Source organism: Eulemur rufifrons, chromosome 7 (genome assembly GCF_041146395.1).
Source record: "Eulemur rufifrons isolate Redbay chromosome 7, OSU_ERuf_1, whole genome shotgun sequence".
Taxonomy (NCBI): domain Eukaryota; kingdom Metazoa; phylum Chordata; class Mammalia; order Primates; family Lemuridae; genus Eulemur; species Eulemur rufifrons.
In genome coordinates this window covers 115,463,695-115,480,695 of record NC_090989.1, presented here as the reverse complement: position 1 = coordinate 115,480,695, position 17,001 = coordinate 115,463,695, and the positions used below count along the sequence as shown (strand labels likewise).

The window sequence follows — 17,001 nt, the reverse complement described above, 5'->3', positions numbered from 1 at the left end:
ATCCTTAAAAAGTATCTGTTGACTGACTTCTGTTGTTGTCCTGGAAAAGAACCACCCTGTCCTATTAAGTCACGGTTTCTTCCTTCTTAGGGCAGCGCAGTTAACAACCTCAAGACCAGGAAATCATCTTCCTCATCACATACCAGGCAGGGTATTATTCATACAGTTTACTCACTGTAGAGTTCCCTTGAAATAAAGCTAACAATTAGCTTTACAGGATTTACAAATTTCAATCAACTTTTAAACAAGTCCACTTGTGGTGGTGGTAGGGAACACTTCTTTGCTCCTTCTGTTTCCAAAATACACAAGTGGTGGCAGATGCTTCAGAGTTTCTCTATGGGAGGGTCGCAGGCGCTGTACTCATGGTGGATTTGGAGTATATGGTCCTTTTCTTGAACCGGCTTTTGCGGAGTAGTGGTCTTAAGAGTAAAGCTTTGTGTGTGAGGCGTTTGGCTTGGCGGTGGGGACCTTGTGGATATTATAGGGGGAGTCGCCAACGCGTCTCTTGGCTCCTTTTGAATAAGGTAGTTTTGAGGTCCAGCCATCTGCCAAATTCCATTCTATTTTCTTTCCACATGGAGTTCCCCTGATTGGGAAGGGCCTGTATTTTTCCCAAGCGTTAGGAGATGTGGAGGTCTGGTCATGGGGGAAGCCCAATTTCCAGGAGGATTTAGGGATCGCCCGCCGGCCGGGACTTTCTCTGGGGGTTTCAAGGCTGCTCAGAGCCAAGACTAGCAGCCACACTCGGCCTGCGCCACAAGGATGGGGTTCGGCTCTTCCTGGGCAGTCCGGGTTTGTGGGAGGCGGGCGAGGCGATCGCGGAGACCCGGGTGGGGCGGGGGCGGAGCCGCGGCCGGGCGGGGCGGGGCGAGACAGGCCGCGGCCCGGGGGCGGGGCCAGGCGCGCGGCTAGCCGGGCCTAGGCCGCCGTTGGGCTCCGCCTCGGCCGGCTACGCAGGCGGTGGGGCTGCAGCACGGGCCGGGCGGCACCATGGCGGCGGCGGCGCCTGCTGCTGCGAGGGCTTCTTCTGAGGCGCCGGCGGCGAGTGCGACGGCAGAGCCCGAGGCCGGGGACGAGGACAGTCGCGAGGTTCGAGTGCTGCAGAGCCTTCGGGGCAAGATCTGTAAGTGGAGGCCGGGCTGAGGGGACACCCCGGCGGCGACGGCCGCGGGGCTGAGGGAGCAGCGGGCGCGCGGGGGCGGCGGCACCGAGACGCGTTGGGATCGCGGGGCCGAGAGGGGTCTGGGCTGGGGCCTGGGCCAGGCGCCAGCGCTGGGCACGGGCGAGGCTGGAAGGGGGGTGTGTTGGGGGAGGCGTCGCCTCGACGGGGCGGCGTGGGCTGGGGTTGCTCCTCTCCGGAGGGAGTGGAGAGCCGGGGATTTGCCCAGGGGTGCTGGAGCTGCGCCGGCTTAGGGGGCTCGGCGGTAGGGCGCGGCCTGGACGCGGGGCCGCCGGAGCCCGGGGCGCGGCCGGGGGTGTGGGCCGGGGGCGTGAGGAGCTTCCGGCCGCCCTCAGACGCAGGCCTCCGGGCGGCTGCGGGCGCCGGGGAGCGGCCCCGAGGTGGGAGCCGAGCGGTAATTATGAGGAGGCGCGGCCGGAGGAGGAGGAGGCGGAGGGCAGGGAAGTGGGACTGGCCCGAGGGGAGGGGGCCGCCTGTTTCCTGGGCTCCAGAGCCTGTGAGAGGTTGAAAAAGGCGCCCTGAGCTGGAGGAAACAGGCCGCCCTGGGACCCGAGTGGCTGCCGCACGGGGTGTTCGCCAGTGAGCCCGCCGGGAGGGGTTCGGGGCCGAACACCTGTGCCGGCCCCACCTCGCTGCGGCGGGGACTTGAATTGAGAGAGACGGCGTGACTGACAGGGACTTCAGGCAGGATGTAGTGGCTTCCTGTGAGCAGGTCTCAAAACACAGTCATCCAATCCGCACTTAACCCACTTAATTCCTTTCCTTCTCAAGCATTTAATTGTTACTTTTGTGAGCGAGGCATACTAGTTGACTAAATACAAAATTTTGCTCAGAGTCTTGCTATAGACCAGTTGAGGTCAGTCATTTGGACATTTTATTTTTTAAAAATGATCCTTTAGTGTCAGATTGCCATTTTTTCCCACAGTAGTTTATTCAGACGAAGTGCCTTTTTCCCCGTATTTGTAAGATGTATCAATAAATGTCATTTTTGCATTCGTCGAAAATTAGCATTATTTTCTTTTTTCATTTTCTTAGGTTGGAAACATGCTTCAAGTTTTATGTAAATAACCCTTAGTTATGAGGGGTACTTTTCACTTTGCAGAAAACTGAATTGCAGTAAAATGGCTAACCATGCTCTTTCTTGGGCAGGATGTAAAATTTTCCTCTCCTTGAATAATATTATTAATCAAGCTCAGATTCTCACACTTTCCTCTTTTCGGTTGTTTCTCCTTTCAAGTGTTTGGGATTTTACTTAAACCTCAAAAGCAAACATGTTAAATTTTCTCTTTATTCGCTGAAGTAGTTCTGGGATCCTTAAGAGATTATAGTTCTTAAAACCTGAAAATGACAGCAGAGAAATAGATCTTAGTTGTCTGTATCTTAGTTCCTAACATTAAAGTTACCTTCTAGGTTTTAAAAATCTTTTCAGAATTCAGATTAAATCTTATCTTTAATGTTTGCATACGTCTAATTTAATATTTGAGGAAACTGTAAATGGGCCAGCGTTCTCCCCTTGAGCTGATTTTCCATATTTTTGCCACTTTACATTTTAGTGTCGCTTGATGCGAGGCTCTGTTCATTGCAGCCTCACGGATACATAACTACAGGTTGTACCATGGAACTGCATGTACCCATGTCTTGGAATTGAGGGTTAGGGTTGGGCAACTTCCAGAAGGACTTTGTTGTCCTGCACTTTCGGCTGCTCCATGGCAAAGACCACTAAGAACAGTTTTGTAAGAGGGTATCACTGTAAGTGAAACTTGAGTCTACAAATTTAAAAAAACAACTTTGTTTCCATGGATTACAGTAACCTGACCACCCAGATTTGGAGATTGATCATCCAGTTGCTGGGAATGATATCATTGCTTTAACCATAGTCAAGCTATTACATCTGTTATCCTAGTCAGTTTTTTGCTGTTGAAATTGCTCAGCTTATAGCTCAGGTCATGGAGTGTCTGCTTCATAGAAAAAAATGTATCAGTATACTTATATACAGAAGGCCCCGCCCCTATTTCTTTATGCTCCTTTTAACTGGTGTCATCTAGAGATGGTTGACATTCAGAACCTTGTGAAGAGATGCTGTTTTCTGTTTCCCTGAAACTGACATGTGGGTTTTGTAGGGTGGGGGCTGAGAGGTTGGAAGTGTTATTGGCAGGTGCTGAAGTTACAGAATGGGTTGACGGTGGTTCTGACAATGAAGATATTAAGCAGCTTGAAGGAGGGGGTAACCATGTCAGCTTTCCTCTTCACCACACTAGGAAACCTTGGAGAAAAGCCTGATAGTGTCCACTGGCCTGGAGATGTGCTGGCAGATTCCAAATTAACTGATTGGGAGCCTTTGATCTGGAGAGTTAGATCTGTAGGACTGAAAGTGAGCCGGAAAGGAAATGTTCTTATTTCTGGACTCGAGTAGGACCTTTCAACTCCAAATCATCCCAGTGAAAAGTGAGGATGAATTGATTTATATATCTTTAAAGTTCTAGGCTAATAGTCCAGGGATTACATTCTTGTGTTTATTAGTTTTCCCATATACCTCACAAGGTGAAATATTAGATTGACAGATTGAAAAACAATTTTTGTGGCCAGTTTTAAACAATCAACTAAAATTAGCAAATTCAAATAAGACAATATTTTGTCTTATAGACTGACCCCCAATTTTCTGAGATCATTTCAGTGCCCTAGGAAACCATAGCAGTTTCAAATGGTCTGCTTCCTTAAGTGTATTCAAGAGGCAAGTTTGGTGATTAGATATCCTAGGGTTGTCATATGAAGCCTTGATAAAGGAAATTAGGGGTGTACTCCACAGTTCATTCATCCTTGGGTCTGAATTTCTGTGCAGTGAGTAGCAGGTATGCTAGCACACCTGAAGCACATTTGCATCCTCCTCCCCCTTCCCAAAAAAACCCCACACTCAAGCAAAAAAGGGGGTTGGGACTTTCTTCTTTGTATATCTTCAGAGTTTATGCTATTATTTTGTGACCTCCTTCTTTTTAGTTACCACTTTTTTTTAAGTTTGCTCTCACCCAGTTAAATCACATTGTAAAAATGTTGCTCAAAGCACCCATGCCACCTTACGCATGAGCTTATCTACTCAAAGTATATCAGATTAATAAGAGAGCCAAATGTGAAAATTTGTGTGAATTTTCAGATGTGTGGTACAGCATAAAATCTGTGGGACCATAATGTGTTCTACAACTCATTTGGTCTCCCTATTATCTTGAGACCAAGACCTAGGGCTATTTGGGGTATAGTTAAGTGCTTAAGCTTAGAGGCCTAGTGACTTACAAACCTGGGCTTGAATATTCACCTAATTTTCAACTTTTGTTAACTGCTTTGTGCTTCCATATTCTTATATGTTAAATGGGGATAGTAAAAACACCTATCTCACAGGATTTCTATGAGGATTAACTAAGCCTTTCTCCCCACTCTTTCCCCCCAAGCCCCAGGAGCTAGGTGAAACATGGACCATCTCTTAGGAAAGAGTAAAGTATGAGATAAAAACTAATCTATATCTGATGTTCTTGTCCAACATGTCCTGGCATTTCCTGGTGTACAAAGCTGATTAAAATCAGAAAACCTGTATTCTGCTTCATGCATTGTTAATTAATATTCATGTGATTTAAGGCAGCTTACTTACTTTAGCTTATCTTCCTCATCTTAAAAATAGGAATAATTTTTAAAAATAGGAATAATGCTTTATCACTAGCCATTGTGCACATGTTGTTCCATCGGCCTGGGATTGTCTTTCTTTTTTCCACCACCCCATATTTATGTCATATTTATGTACTACTCTTTCTTCAAAGGCATGCTGTGTGTGATCTGCCCAGAGCTTTCTTGGGGGCACCTCCACCCCCATCTCTGGCCAGAGGGTGTTAGGCATTTCTGCTGCTGGGGAATCACAATTCCTTGTCCATTCTTTATCATAGCATATTTTATAAAATTTATTTGTTTATTTCTCCCATTAGACTGTGAGCTCTTCCAAGGTAGAATTCATTCTTGTTCATTTTTGAAAACCATCCTGGTGTTAGCCAGGTGCCAGAATAGGCCTTTAGAAAATGCCCCACTTCACATGTTATCCTGAGAATGATTTGAGATACTGGATATGAAAGTGTTTTGTAAATTATACAGCAAAGCAAACTAGAAGATGTTAGTATTAGTAAAAGAAACTGTATGGGTCTGTGTCAGGAAGTTCATCCTTTTCAGAATTACAGTGCCCATTAAGCTTAGGTCTGAACTGATGCCAGAGTTGCCTCATTAGGAAAAGGATTAAATTTTTCTCAGTGTTCTGACTGCTTATTATTGTGGTGTTTGAATATTGTTACCAGACTGTATTCATGAATATTGTTACTAATTGGTCCTGGATCCTGGAAAAGAAAATTCCATAATCATACTTTACGTGTTATTTTTATTTGGCATGGCAGGTTTGAATTTTTAAGTAATGCTAAAAAGTATAAATCAAAACATTTTATTAACTATCCAATAGAGTTGAGAGGAAGAGATTTAAAAGGGTTTATTTATGCTAAGAATTCATTTTTATCAGATATTTGAAATAAGATGATGAGTTATTTAATAAATTAATAGAGGGAGAGATTTAAAAGGGTTTGTTCATGCTAAGAATTCATTATTGTCAGAAACTTCAAATGATGTGTTATTTAGGATGGAGGAAGAATCTATCTTTCAGAGGGATAGAAACTGGAGAGAAAAGGGTTCTTTGTAAAAGTTCACAGAGCAGTCTGCTAATCATTTGCTCTGCGGAAGACAGGAGGTAAACCTCAATGAGTACATAGAGTTGTTTTTTTAAAACTTAGAACTCTTTGAATAGACCCTTAAGTGACTGTGAAACTAATGTAGCTAGAATAAAACCATATCCTTTTATCCTTTAATCATAGATGCTAATCCTATTTCCTTGTTAATGTGCTTTATGAAATTATTTGACAATAATATCAGATTATGTTTTATCTACTAATAAAGTTCTGTGCTCTTTCAAGAACTGTTAACAAAGTTTTGTTGTATAGTCATATTAATGTAAATTAAGAAACGTTTTATGTACATTAGAACATTTTTGTGGCATATCTTTCTTTAGCTTTGTCAATTTTGTCATCAAAAACCCCTAGCTAAAATGACACACCTTATAAGGTTATATCAATACATATATAAACACCAGTGAACTAGAACTGACAAATTTTATACTGTGAGCTTGATTCTAACAATGCCACTAATGACAGAATGACGTTGGGCAAATTCTTTAACCTTGCTGAGCCCTTGTTTCCTTACTTGTACAATGAGAGGTTTGGATGTGGTCTTTAACATCCCTTTCAGCACTTTGATTATTTGAACCATTTGCTTTAAGACAGTACATCAGATACTTTTATTTTAGTACTTAAATGTATTTAGTATACTTGTTTTGCATAAGATTCACTATTTTAAAAATATTTATCTAAGATTTATCCTAAAAAATGTTGTTTTCTGTGACCATTAACTAATTAATTCAGCAGTACATAATACATATCTGAGTGTCTGTTAGGGAACAGTAGTCCACTGGACTGTGAAATGGGCCTAAGCTGTGACTGGGATGAAAAAGGTCCTTACTGTTTTATCCTAAAGTCTAAGGAATAGTGTTTTTAGACATCTATTATTGTCAGAGAATTACAGAAATTTAGAGCTGGAAGGTAGAGAACGAATCTAACACTCAGAGATGTCAAGTGTCACACAATTGATGGCCTGTTGGGCACTAGTCCACTATTATCAAAGTTCTTTCTAGAATGCTACATGGGATTAATGTATTACTATGAATGTTGCAAGCGTACTACATTTAATATATGAAGATCACCGTATCTGTTCAGAAGTGGTAATAGATTTTCATTGGGCCATCTACACACTCTTATCAGTTCCTTCTTAAGAACTTTGTGAATTGGTTAGTATTGGTGATAAAACTATGGTTGTGACCTAGGTGGAGTTGAACCTGGATGTTTACTTATTTGGGTCAAGTTCTACCTCAGCTGTTTTCAATCCTGACTGCGCATCAGCGTCACCTGTGAACTTAAAAAAAATTCTGATGCCTGCTCTACCCCAGATCTACTGAGTAAGCATTTCTGGGATCTACCTGGACATTTTAAAGTTTAAAAGGTTTCACAGTGGGTGATATTGGGCATCTGGGCTGGTGAACCTCTGCTTTTGTCAGTTAAACAGACTGGGCACAAACCCTACTGTAAAGATAGCAACCTGCTCTGCTACCATTTAAAGGCCACCAGTTGAAAGTTTGGTATGGTCGCAGGGAAGTTTTAATTTGCTTATATATTTAAAAAGATTTATTAATTCATTTGATTAGATAATATAAATATCTGGTACAAAAAGATATATATACATTGAAAAATATTCCTTTTTTCCATTATTCCCTAGCCATTCCCTCTCCAAAAGCAAGCATTACCAGTTTCTTGTGTTTCCTTCCAGAGATTATTTAGACATTAACAAACATAAATATATGTGTGTTAATATATCCCTTCCAACACACAAATCATAGCAAGATGTACACATTGTTATGCATCTTGCTTTTTTACACTTAACAATATAGCTTAAAGATTTTTCATCTCCATATATAGAGAACTGTCTCATTTTTTTAACAAATTCATAATAATTCATCATCTGGGTATGCTACAGTTTATTTAATTCATTCGCTATTGGTTGACATTTAGGTTATTTCCAATCTTTGCTATTACAAACATTTACTACAATGGATAACCTTGTATGTATGTCATAATAATATGTGTCTATCTGTAGGATTAATTCCTAGATGTTAAATTAATGAATCAAAGTGTGTGGGCATTTTTATTTTGGAAATACAATGCCAAATTGCCTTTCACAGAAACGATAGCAATTTAGGCTCCCACCAGCACTGTATGAATTACTATTTCTTTAAACCCACATAAGGTATATCTTAAAACATCTTTTTTTTTTTTTTTTTTTTTTTTTTGAGACAGAGTCTCACTCTGTCGCCCGGGCTAGAGTGAGTGCCGTGGCGTCAGCCTAGCTCACAGCAACCTCAAACTCCTGGGCTTAAGCGATCCTCCTGCCTCAGCCTCCCGAGTGGCTGGGACTACAGACATGCACCACCATGCCCGGCTAATTTTTTCCTCTATATATTTTTAGTTGGCCATATAATTTCTTTCTATTTTTAGTAGAGACGGGGTCTCGCTCTTGCTCAGGCTGGTCTCGAACTCCTGATCTCGAGCAATCCACCCGCCTCGGCCTCCCAGAGTGCTAGGATTACAGACGTGAGCCACCGCGCCCGGCCTCTTAAAACATCTTGATCTTTACTGATCTGTAAAATGAAAAGGAACATATGATTTGTAGTTTTAATTTGCACTTTTAAATCAGGGTGAGGGTCTCTTTATATTTTTTTTTTTTTTTTTTTTTGAGACAGAGTCTCACTCTGTTTCCCAGGCTAGAGTGAGTGCCATGGCGTCAGCCTAGCTCACAGCAACCTCAAACTCCTGAGCTCAAGCGATCCTCCTGTCTCAGCCTCCCGAGTAGCTGGGACTACAGACATGCGCCACCATGCCCGGCTAATTTTTTCTATATATATTTTTAGCTGTCCATATAATTTCTTTCTATTTTTAGTAGAGGTGGGGTCTCGCACTTGCTCAGGCTGGTCTCGAACTCCTGAGCTCAAACGATCCGCCCACCTCGGCCTCCCAGAGTGCTAGGATTACAGGCGTGAGCCACCGCACCCGGCCTCTTTATATTTTTAAAGGCTATTTTCGTTTCCATTTCTTGTTGAACTTGTCTGTTTCATTTGTTCTTTTTTCTACTGGGTTATCAGTCTTATTGATTTGTAGGAATGCTTGATGCTGTAAGGAAGTTAGCTGTTTTTTTTTTTTTTTTTGTGGAAAGATTTTTTAAAAAAATCTATGTGCTTTGGCTAATGCCTGATTTTGTTCTTGAAAAGTTGATTGTGAGATCCAGTAAGGGCAGTCATTTGTTGATTTCCTCTACTTATATAGTGTCTGATGTTAGAATAGAGATAGAAAAAGAACTATTTGAGGAAAGGTAGGTGAAGACATATAAACAGGAATTAAAAGACAAACAATAGGTTGGGAGAAAATATTTGCAGTATATGCTTCATAGAAAACAATTATATAACATTCTGTGCCAGGCACTGTTTTAAAGCGCTTTATGTATACTAACTAATTTAATCCCTACTGTAGCTCTGTAAGTACCATTATTATCCCCATTTTACAGATGATGAAGAAACAGACACAGAGTAGCTAATTAACTTGACCAAAGTCAGACAGCTAGTGAGTAGTAGAGTTGTCATTCAAACGGGCAGACAGGCTTTAGAGTCCATCCTGTTAACACTTAACCTACCATGCTATACTGCCTCTCTATTTATTAGTGTCTAGAATATATAAAGAATTCATACAAATTTAAAAACAAAAGAAGCCATTAAAAACATAAAGAATATGATTCAGCATTTCACAGAAAAGAGAATACAAATGTCCGGTAAGCATGTGAAAATACTGGTAAAGTTGAACAAAAATTAATCAGGGAAATAAAAATTTTAAAACATCATCAATTTATAGCAAAAGAAAAGTTTGTTTATTTCAGTTTTTGATGAGGGTTTAGGGAAACAGATACTTTCCTCGCTGTTGCTATGAGTGTAAATTGATAAAGCAGTGTTGGAGAGCATTTTGACAGTATCTGCTAAAAATTTAAATGTATATACCATACGCATTTTTATTTCTACCTATCTATCCTATAGCAACACTTGTACATTCACAAAAGAGGCATATACAAAGATGTTTAATGTTGCCTTGCTGGTAAAACAGAATAATTAGAGAAAGGAAAATGGCTAATGTGTTCATGTACATATTCTATAGCATTTAAAAAGAATAAGATATATCTGTGTTATGTATTGAATAAAAAAACCCAAGTTGTTAGAGTGATATGTATAGTGTATGTGTTTTTTAAAATCTCAAAAAATACGTGAAATACCCAGTTTTAGAAAAAAAAAATTCTCAAAACAATATTTTATCTTTTGTGTATGTATGTATATATACATATATGTGTGTATGTATGTATATGTGTGTGCGTGTGTGTATAGATACACACAGGGTGTCCCAAAAGTTGCACTACATAGGGAAAATGGGAAATTGTAGACAAATGTACCTTTATTTACAAAACATTCATTATAAAATTTTTCCTTTGTATGTGTGGAGACTTTTGGGACACCCTGTATATATGGGTAAATACATAAAAAGAGGTCTGAACAAATGGACAACATTGACTGCCTCAGTGGTAGACAAAGAGAATTAGCCTTACCTGTAATGGTTTAAATTCCTATAAAGAATGTATAATACTTATATATTATGTTATAAAAGATGACTATTTGTATAAATGAATTTGATATAATATTAGTCATAAGCTGTGAGAATCTCTCTTGCTATACTTTTGAAGACTATCCTCTCCACAAAAACAAGAGTAACCAAATGTTAGGTTTTGTAATGTGTTGAGAATATATGGAATAAAGTCAACTTTTCTGGTAACTTTTTATTTTGATATAAATTCAAACTTAAAGAAAAATTGTAAGAATAATACAATGAATTCCCATATACTTATTTGACTAATTGTTTATGTTAAAAAAAGTTGACTTTCTAAAAAATTTAATACTTTGTTTCAGAGGAATGTAAAAAGTTCTGAATAATTTTGATCCTTTAAAATATAACATTTGTGTGAGTGGTGCAGAATATCTTAGTTTTGAATTTGTACGGTTTTATATAAAATTTTCTTAGTAAATAGGAAGATATGAACTATGTTTATTGAGTTTTTACTGGTTTCCAGGTGCTGTGTTAGGAAATAAATTATAAATTATTTCATGTAATCTAATTTCATGAAGAAGATTGTTATTTCTGTTTTAGAGAAGAAGCAACAGACAGAGGTTATTGGCTCAGGATTTTAAGGGGGCAGAGCCAGGTTTTCAGAATCTTTTTGTTACCAAAGTCTATGTCCCTTTCTGTACCAAGTTAGATGGTATGTTGGAAGAAATTGATGAGCACATTTATATTGTTAAGAAGTTGATAATTACTCCTAAATTGGATATGGGTAATGTAATGTATATTCAGTAACATTGGAATGTTCAAATGCTGTAAAAAATTATCTCTGGACTGTTTTGGGGTTGACAAAAATATTCTCTTGTCTGCCTGGCTCTGCTTCTATAGGTTTGTGTGTGTACTTTTGAGTGGTTCTTCTAGAACATGTACATACACACACACACTCATCTTTACATGCACATGGGTACAACTTCTTTATGTATCTGAGTGACACTTATTTTTTTGACAAGTACATGATCAAAGCAAGTCCCAGTTTGGCTATCTGGATGCCGTTAGATATGGTCTGTCCTGTCTTGAGCTCTGCCCGCACCTGGCTTTGGGCCTTTCTTTTGCTTGTCATACCAGGCTCTCTTGGTCACTTTAGGAGCCTTGCTAAGTTTCATGTAACTATAGGAACAGTTGTTCTAGCCCAGGATTCCCACCATATGTGCTTTCAGAGTTTGGTTTCCTACTTGAGAAGGGGTCTGTAAGGAACTTAGAGACCAGCACACGTTCAAAACTGAAACCGGAAGTGGGCAAGGCAAACCACAGGAAGATCCTGCCCGCAACTTGGTGATGTATCTCTATAAGCCATGGACGCTTCCTGGCAATACCTTGTGAAACTTGCCTTTTCATGTACAGTAGTTTCCTAACTTCTTGTTCTAGACTAAGCTTCAGTCAGAGGTGATTAATATGATAGCAGTATAGATAACTGTATGATCGTTATTATGCACATGACTTGTACAGAACAACTGGCACCTAATTATGTTCAGTAGACTTTCCCACTGAGGAGTTGCAGCTTACCTAGTAGAATATTTTTGAGGAGTTGCAGTGGAATTTATGCCTTAACCTTGACTTTAGGCCTTGTCTGTAATTTTACTTATGTATAGTTCAGGTATTATAACCACAAAGAACAGTTTTTTGTTCACTGAGTCCAGGCTAACTACCTAAACTGTTGGATTCCTAGAGTCCTTTGCCCACTCAAGTGCTTGCTCAGTGGTACTACCTTGTTTTATCGTAGTGCCTTAGGTAGAACCAGATTGCTGGTAGGAATTATTTAATGTGTTGACTTTTTAAGATTATCAGTTGAGTGGGATTATAGAATCTTGGATTATTTACAGATATATATCATTTCCTGGGAGTGAGGAAAATTGCCTGACAGCCCAGTTATCTGACCATGTTAATTTATGCATTGGAAAATTCTACTTACTAGTAGATATTTCAGTAGTTCCCATATGCTTATTGGTACCATTTCTCATTCTCTGAATAATATCACAGATGTTTCACTTTCCAGTGGTGTTTTCAAGATGACAACTAAGGAGGGAAATAACAGCTACATAATTTTTTCTTTTCACTAGTTCTTAACACCTTCCCCCCACCTTTTTTTTTTGCCTCCATGCACTACAGCAATCTGACATACTCTGAAAGTAGGGGGATGAATATGAGACTCTTTAGAAGGTCATGTGTGATGAAGGCAGTTCTCTTCCTTTCTCCACTGAGAACTGTTAAAGATAAATGAATGGGAGAGCTTTTTCTTGTGTAAGATTTCTTTATCCTATATAAAATATTTATTATTATGATAGGCATATGGAAATTGGATGATAAAGGATAATGTAGTGTGTTCAAAGCATGGTTTTCTGCTACTTTTCTAGTATTCACTTAACCTCTCAGAGCCTCTGCTTCCTTGACTACAGATTGGGAATAGCATTAATAGGGTGGTTGTGAAAAGACTGAATGACTTGGTATACTGCCTGGCATATGCTGAGTTAAGTGTTGGCTCTAACATAAGCAGTAGTGATAATTCAGTGAAGTATATTTTCATAGTTTTCTTAATGAATAATTTATTTAATATAAACTTACAGAAGTATTCGTACTTATATGTATATCCAGTTCTTATAATGTTCCTCAGATTAAACTGGCAACAGGTAGTAATATCTAAAAGCATTAGAAATCAGTGTTATCATATGCTTTTTAAATTTCAAATGTTGTCTTTCAGAATTTTAGCGTTTTGGGGAACCTAAAAGATTAACTGATTAAGGAGTTACAAACTCAAATGTACAGGGACTAGGTATAATGAAATAAAGGCAGGCAGAGATTGTTATGATTTAGTAAGGTGTGCCCGTCTGCAGTTTCTAATCAGAACTATATAGCCAGATCTTTGACTATTAAAGAAAAACCAGATATAGGGATTTATTTATTGTTAGCTCTCCTAGTGTCTAGATATTGGCCACAAATAATTCTGCTGCTGCTTTTTTTTTTTTTTTTTTTTAATACTGTGTGCAGGCCAAACAAATCTCTGGCTAGCTGACCCCCAATTTGTGTCCTCATTTTAGAGATGTGGAGCCTGAGGTATGGAATGGCCCAGTGTTATTCCATGCATTTCTTATAATAGAAATGTATTGGCCAGGCACAGTGGCTCACATCTGTAATCCTAGCACTCTGGGAGGCCAAGGCAGGAGGATTGATTGAGGCCAGGAGTTCAAATGTATTGGCCAGGCACAGTGGCTCACATCTGTAATCCTAGCACTCTGGGAGGCCAAGGCAGGAGGATTGATTGAGGCCAGGAGTTCGAGACCAGCCTGATCAAGAGTGAGACCCCATCTCTACAAAAAATTAGAAAAATTAGCTGGGCATGGTGGTACGTGCCCGTAGTCCCAGCTATTCAGGAGGCTGAGGCAGGAGGATTACTTGAGCCTAGGAGTTTGAGGTTGCAGTGAGCTAAGGTGATGCCACTGCTCTCTAGCCCAGGTGACAGAAACTCAGTCTCAAAAAAAAAAAAAGAAAAAAGAAATGTCTTACTTCTGTAATTAAAGCCTCACTAAAAAAATGACCTCTGATGTATTCCGTTGTTGTATTACAGATTATCTTTAATCACAACCTACTGGCTTGGATGAAGGGAATTATATACAGATGTTAGTTTTTAAGAGTCTTTAGCCAAGGAAAGGCACTAATAGTATTTACTGAATTGTTAATCTGTTCTAAGAATTGTGCCAAATGCTTTACCTCAGTTAATGCTCACAACAATCTTGAATCATTATAGTTACCTATTTTTACACAGGAGGTTGATACTAAGGACGTACCAAGGACTAAGGATATACAGATCATTAAGTACAAAGTTCATGTTGAAACTCAGATGTCTGTCTCCAAAATACATTAATTTAACTTGCTGTACTATATCAATACTTGCATATGTTTTTAGACGTATGTATACCTTTTTCCTATTGCAAAAATTGAAATTAGAGTTTAGAAGAAAACTTAAAAGACCTTATGATATATAACCATTGTATAGATTGTCTTATGCTTACTTATGTGTAATTAGATGGTACAACAGCGTTTTAATTTTACTCTAAACTTATCAACCCCAGAGGTTATATTTTTAAATATACATTTGAACCATTCTTACTAATTTTTTATTATGAATGTAAATGATACAATTTGCATATTTTATGTCTTTTCACCATCTAAAATTCTAATCTTCTGTTTAGTTTGATATTTCTGTTACAGGTTGAGCATTCCAAATCTTTGAAATCCAAAATGCTCCAGAATCTGAAACTTTGACCACCAGCATGGCACTCAAAGGAAATGTTAATTGCAGCATTTTGGATTTCAGATTTTCAGATTTGAGATGCTCAACCTGTAAGTATATATAATGCAAATATTCCAAAATCTGAAAAAATCTGAAATCCAAAGCGCTCTTGGCCCCAAGCATTTCAATAAAGGATACTCAACCTGTGTTAGAACATCATATCCTGAGTTACTCAAGCCAGTTGATGCCAAAGTATGTGAGTTTTACCACTGTAGTATCTCTTCCATTTTTCCTTTCCTCTCATTGCCCTTTTATTACCTTAGTTTAGGCCCTTGTAAGTATCAGAGTACTTTCCCTGAAGTATAGGTCTGACCACACAGAAACTTTTAGTGACCCTTGTTGCCTACTGAATAAAGTTAAAACTCTTTAGCTTGGCATTTTAGGTTGTCTGTGTGAGTCCAGCTTTCTTTTATAATCTTATACCCTCTGTCTGCCCTTTCATCTATCTCCCTTTTTGCTTTAGTAAATTTGTATTATTCACTGCCTCCTTGAAGATGTTCCTCTTGTTCCTACCACCTTTAGAACTTGTTCACGTTGTGCCTTCCTCCTGGAATGTTATCCTTCCATCCCCAGTTTCTATATTTTTAAAATATGTATCACTTGGAAGAGTTATTGTGAAGATTAGGTGAAATAACATATATGAAGTCCCTAAAAATGTATATACTATGTGTATTTATTAAATGTAGCTGTAATTATGATTTGGCTTTCCTTCTATCTCACATAATCTTTTTTTTTTTTTTTTTTTTTTTGAGACAGAGTCTCACTCTGTTGCCCAGACTAGAGTGCCATGGCGTCAGCTTAGCTCACAGCAACCTCAAACTCCTGGGCTCAAGCAATCCTTCTGCCTCAGCCTCCCGAGTAGCTGGGACTACAGGGATGTGCCATCATCCCCGGCTAATTTTTTCTATATATTTCTTTTAGTTGTCCAGCTAATTTTCTTTCTATTTTTAGTAGAGACGGGATCTCGCTTTTGCTCAGGCTGGTCTCGAACTCCTGAGCTCAAACGATCCACCCACCGTGGCCTCCCAAAGTGCTAGGATTACAGGCATGGGCCACCACACCCGCCCCCACATAATCTTTATCTTAGGATCTTTTCCAGGACCCTGGTCCTTTGCAATTTCTCATGGGGCTTAATCCCAATGGGACCTTTCAAAGTCCTTGTACTTTGAAGTAGACCTGGGCCTACCAGATCTCTTTGAGACAGGAATATATTCCCAGTACTGCTGCATCCAGAAAGACCTTAAGAGTGGAATGGAAACACCGTAGGCTTTGGGGTTTGACTTTTGTCACATCACTTTGCCGACTATGTAACTGTGAATTTTTTTTTTTAATTTATAAAAGGGAATAGTAATGCTTACCTTACAGGATTATCGTACAGATCGAATGAGACATTTGAGAAAATGTTTCACTGTCTTGGAGCATCTAACTATTTGATAAATATTTATTTTCTTTTCTGACTTGTCCCAGTAGTGTCTTCCCCTAGGACATGTAGAAACATACATACAGACTACAGCTATAAGTGCACACATATAATGCCTCTCAAACGTGCTCATATGTGCATACTCACATACACGTACAGAAGCACATACACCAAAATCTCTACTCAGTAGCCTGATATTTGGACTTCTAGTCCTAGATAAAATTTTGTATGGCAGGATCTGGATTCTAATGACCTTTGCATAGAATCATTGATCTTGTACACAGAGAGTTGGCCATCTCTCCACTTCTGTTAATATAAGTTATCTTATCAGTTTTGATTTGGTGGTGTTTATCTTCTTGCTTTAACCTGTGTACTTTTTGACAATGGCTAAACGCTGATGTTTTCTATAAATAGCTACATGTATCCCTTCTTCCTTCAGGTATTTACACAGAAGTTACTTAGTGAAGCCTTCCTTAGCTACCTCACCCTCTGCCATTTCATGTGGTACCCATTCTTGCTTAACACTTATTACTATTATGGCATAAATTTTTTGCTTATTTGTCTTATTTATTGTTGATCTTTCCATCTGTATTAGCCTAATGAGGATGTAGACTTTTGTCTATTTTGCTCACTGTTGTATTCCTAGCATCTCAGGAGGCACTCAGTAAATATATGAGTGTGTGAATTTCAGCATTGGTTTGTTTATTTTCAATACATCCATAATACCTAT

The 17,001-nt window shown here is 39.2% G+C and overlaps 1 protein-coding gene across 3 annotated transcripts in view; it reads left to right on the top strand.

The window, feature by feature from the left end:
* Nucleotides 1-933: 933 nt before the first annotated feature.
* RASA2 (RAS p21 protein activator 2) overlaps nucleotides 934-17,001 on the top strand; it is a 114,976-nt gene continuing 98,908 nt past the window's right edge. For all 3 annotated transcript variants that reach the window (XM_069473154.1, XM_069473152.1, XM_069473153.1), the window contains exon 1: nucleotides 934-1,123. In XM_069473154.1, the coding sequence (XP_069329255.1) occupies nucleotides 991-1,123 (133 nt within the window). In that variant the 5' untranslated portion in view covers nucleotides 934-990. The remainder of the gene's footprint in view (nucleotides 1,124-17,001) is intronic.